This window comes from Centruroides sculpturatus, unplaced genomic scaffold (genome assembly GCF_000671375.1).
Source record: "Centruroides sculpturatus isolate CEXI.00-Female unplaced genomic scaffold, Cexi_2.0 scaffold18, whole genome shotgun sequence".
Lineage (NCBI taxonomy): Eukaryota > Metazoa > Arthropoda > Arachnida > Scorpiones > Buthidae > Centruroides > Centruroides sculpturatus.
The window spans coordinates 51,752-56,373 of record NW_019384302.1 but is presented as its reverse complement, the minus strand read 5'-3'; the positions used below and the strand labels follow the sequence as shown (position 1 = coordinate 56,373).

The 4,622-nt window shown below is 33.4% G+C and overlaps 1 protein-coding gene across 1 annotated transcript in view; it reads right to left on the bottom strand.

The window, feature by feature from the left end:
- The window catches only part of LOC111612703 (aurora kinase C-like), a 39,788-nt gene extending 37,697 nt beyond the window's left edge, over nucleotides 1-2,091 (bottom strand). Inside the window, exon 1 of the mRNA XM_023354050.1 lies at nucleotides 2,065-2,091. Coding sequence (XP_023209818.1) covers nucleotides 2,065-2,076 — 12 coding nt within the window. The 5' untranslated portion in view covers nucleotides 2,077-2,091. The remainder of the gene's footprint in view (nucleotides 1-2,064) is intronic.
- Between the last annotated feature and the right edge of the window lie 2,531 nt (nucleotides 2,092-4,622).

Here is a 4,622-nt window from a genome sequence, read left to right as displayed (position 1 = left end):
CACTGTATATATATATATATATATATATATTTTAATCAAATATGAAATATATATCATATATTTGATATTTGATTTGATATTTGATATATATATATTATGTTTTTTAATTCAAAAATTTTTACCCGCGCGAAAAAAATTTATCGCGATTTTAATCAACCTTTAATGACGCACGATTAACACTTAATTATTTTTATGGGAATTATATAAATAAAAAAACTGTATATGTGTGCATATGGGTTTTTTTTGTTTCTTAAATCGTTGTCTCCGGGCGAGACTAAGTTCTGAGGTGGCAACCCTAAGTACGACTCGTGTGACATCATTTTAAAGAGGGGTTTGAAAAATACGACGTGTGACAAGGGAATTGGTTTAATGCAAATTTGGGTTAATCTTCTCCAAAAATAGCATGACATCATTTATGGACGACCCCTTACCTGGCAGGAGGCCGACTGCCTCGGTGGCCAGGCCACTATTTCTTGTTAAATATAATGCTTATAAATAAGTAAATAAATTTCGTTTAATTTTGGAATATTCCTGTAGAATATTCGAATCATTAACATATTTAACAAGAAACGGTGGCCTGGCGGCCTACCAAATTACTTAGTAATTATTTAGCCTGATGGCTCGATAAACAATCCGGCTGTTCGTTTGGTATTTGAAATAATTGTCGGGTTAATTGTAGTTATTATGTGATCGATATCGTACGATTTAAAATGTCGCATGTGGATTCTCCATAGAAAAATAAATGGAAAGATAAATTTGAAAATAATCCTCCTTTAAATATATTTCAAATTATTATTTGGAGCAAGTGGAGAGGGTTTAATTTTCCAACATCATCTTTAAACAGTATCTTTTGGACGGCCGGATGGCCGAGCGGTCAAGGTGGCAGCCTACTGCTGTAGTGACTAGTAGATCGAATCCGGACGAGGTCGAAAAATCCCCAAAATTTTACAGGGGTGGTCCGTTCGAATATGTTGGTTCCCGTCTTTCACTACCCCGGCCCACCAGTGACCAAGCGGTCTTAGTTCCCCTAAACACTAGGAGTTCGGTCGTAGGTTCGCGCCTCGCTCGGACGGGCTGGCCACGTGGAGTTGTCCGGGTCCTCTGTAACGCCTAAATAGGGGCCAGTTTCCCCCAAAGAAGACCTCCCGGAAGCATCTCCTAGGCAGATGGCCAAACTGTTGCGTTGCCATAACTAACTAAACAAACAAACTTTCAGCAGTTCTGACGTTTTTTCATTCATTTAAATAAGTTCAATATCGTGTTAATTAAAGATTGAAATTTTTATCAAAAAACATTAAAATTAAAATGACGAGCGCGAAATTTTGCGAAACGTAATTTTTTGATCGAAAAAGAAAAGAAGAATTCTTAAATGAAATGAAAAGTATGGATAAACAGTAAGGCAGAATTCCTCGAAATGTAGCAGACCAGAAGCCTACAAATATGTCAATCTTCTATCCAATCGCAGCTCAATCTTTCAATCCCATGTTTTATGATAGTTCATACGTAAGGTGACATCCGAAAATGTGTTGCTGTAAAGGCAAAGACGTATCGACCAGATTAGGGTTGTTCTCTTACAGCATGGAGGCACTTCGATCTAAGCCAACGAGTTAACCTACGCATATCGCAGTTCGGACGGAATTTTAATTCGAATTTCGAACTAATCGAATTCCTTAACGTGTAAATCTCCGTATTCTTAGACGGGACAGATACGAACAAACGGGATTTCGAATTAACGAGGATTTCCTGTATTGAGCACTTGGACATTTAAGAGGAACACATCGAAGTGTCTTCGAGAAAAATGTTTCTATATGACGTCACAAACGCTTAATTAGAATATGACGTCGGCATTAATGCTTTTTCTCGTTCCAAAAGAAATTTATTGGAGGAGGAAAAGTTGACTTTTGTTCTCAATCATTACGTTTTCTTTACGAAAAATTTTCCATTATTTTCGTTTCAAATATAAATAAATAATTTCTAGTTTAATTAATGATATTAAATGAATTAAAATAAAATTAATCAATAATAGAAATTAATTATAAGATAGGAGAAAAATCAATTTTTTACCATTTCTTTCATTGCAAATCATTTAAAGTTTTAAAGCAAAAATCCAATATAATAATTGGCACTGTAAGGGTGGATTCACACGGGCAGTCTGAGTTAGGCGCAACACTAAGCAGTCCAGTCCTCAATGGGCATAAATCCCGACCAATGAGATACATTGTCGCACGCAATGCCTCAACTCTTTGATTAATATATGCTTTCCATTTTGTCTCAGGCAAGATATTACAGTTACTAGACGATTTCACGTCTCAAACTAAGTAAACAAAAGAAGGACACTCGTTAGTTGCGATTGGTCAATTTTTTCGAGACGTCCGTCGAAAACTTTGACTGGTTAAACGTTACAGTCTCATCCGTCCCATCCATTATCGACATTTTGTTGCTATGGTGACCGCCGGTGGAGAGGAGGACGGTCCTAGTATCAATCCGCATTAACGTTTTAACTTATATTACACTAAAATATTTTTAAAGAAGATAAAAAATCGCCATCAAAAACGTTACTACTACTTAATACAGTAAAAAAACACAGAGAAAAAACGATAATAATTATACTAATCTAATCAATATATCCGTGTTTACGGGATATAAACAATGTTTTAATTCGTAACGTCATAAACACCGATGGTCTCTCGAGATGTGACATCACAATCTAATAGTATTTAACGTCACAAATGTTAGAAACCTCTTACATCACAGTTAATTAATAGTAACTTATCTAGATCAGAGATAACCTTTTGGATTCTGCGTGCCAAAGTACTACAGTAAAACCTGTTTATAACGGAATTAAATGCAAATCTCGTGAGATTCCGGCTTATACAGGTTTTACTGTATAATAAAACCGGACTAAACCGGATAATCGAAATGAAATCATATAATTTTAATGCCATTTATATTTATTTACTTGGTCGGAATGGCTGTTCATTTGATTCTGGAGTAGGAGTTAATTAATTAATATAACAACTACTGTGAGAGGAGATTTGAAAACTTATCATCGATGACGTCGTAGATATATATCTATTTCTCCCAATCACATTCGAATATCGAGTATGACGTAATAACTGAAGCAATTTACGCGTAGCTCTGATTTGCTAGTCATTAGGCTTTTAAAATTTTGAATTTGTCAACGAATTCTAATTATTAACGAAAGGGGAAAAATTATTATTAACTTTTATTAAGTGAATTTAACGATATATCGGATATATAACGTTATAAAAGTATAGTTTTTATGTTTATCAGCAATTTGTGCGCATCTAAACACATAATTTTACCTCTTAATTAACATCGCGGTGGCTTTTAAGGCTTTTAGTAGTTAGACTTGAAAAGTCACGTGACTATATTCGCCTTGCATTTAATCACGTGACTCTTCTAATTTACATAATCGTCACTTTTACGTCAAATAATCGCAGATGACCGTCGTATGGCGCTTCGAGATTATCTTAATTTTTTTTTTTTTTAATTTATTTCGCACCTCACTCGAAACTTAATATTAAAAAATTAGGAATATTTTCCGTTATCCACGTCTGAAAATTCCGCTAAAATTAACGAAATTTGTATAAATAACTTATATAATTTAAGAAAAAAAATTAAGTTTTTAGATCACAACAACCGTGTTAATCGTAATAAAAGGGTGACCCAAAAATCGGTTAACCATACTTCGTTTTAGCTTCTTTTAAAATATATAGGAACATCATTAAATCAATAATTTAAAAACAAGAATAAAGTTAAATAGTTATAAATGAAGCCGCCATTTTGAATACCGAAGTACAGTACATAGAAGACAATGCTAAATCACGTGGTTATTTTAGGATATAAAATACATTTTTATAACTTTTTATATACCAAATAATGTTAAAATATATACGAAAAGAATATTTGGATTATTTAATGTCGAGTGAATATTAGAAATAAGGGGAACATGCATAGAAGTTAAGGGGAAGTCGACATTAATCGCTGTAAAATTTAATTTAGAAATAGTCAAATTTATAAATAAATGAGTATTTTTAGCGATATCAAACTGTTTAAATCAAAAAAGTTTAATTTTTAAAATAAAACAGCATTAAAAATATTAATAGAAGCGAACGTATAGATGAATTGGGATAGGAGTTTGTGCTGCAACGTCGCACTTCTCGCTTCGTTTAAACGTGTTTAAATGAGTTATAAGTTAACAATTTTAGTTTTTATTAAACATTTTGAGATAAAGAATATTTTAAAATCGAAATTTTTCAAAAATTTAGTTAATTATTAACAAAAACAAACGATTAATTCCGAGTGGCTACATTAGTGACGTGGACAAGATCATTTTCGCATTTAATTTTTGTATGGAGAATCCCTGCAATGACGATCGATCGAGTGTTTTCTTATAGAACAAACTAAGAACTTTGCGATAAAATAATTAATTCTTCGATAATTTTCAAGTTTAATTAACAAATCGTGCTTTGAACGTTAACTAAAAGCACAAGTTGACAGGTAGAAGCGAAGCCACGGCGTAGATATCGTGTTTTCGGCTCTCCCGGAGGTTCGCCAGCACACTATATATAAGGCCGAGCAACCGGCACCAGCGCAGT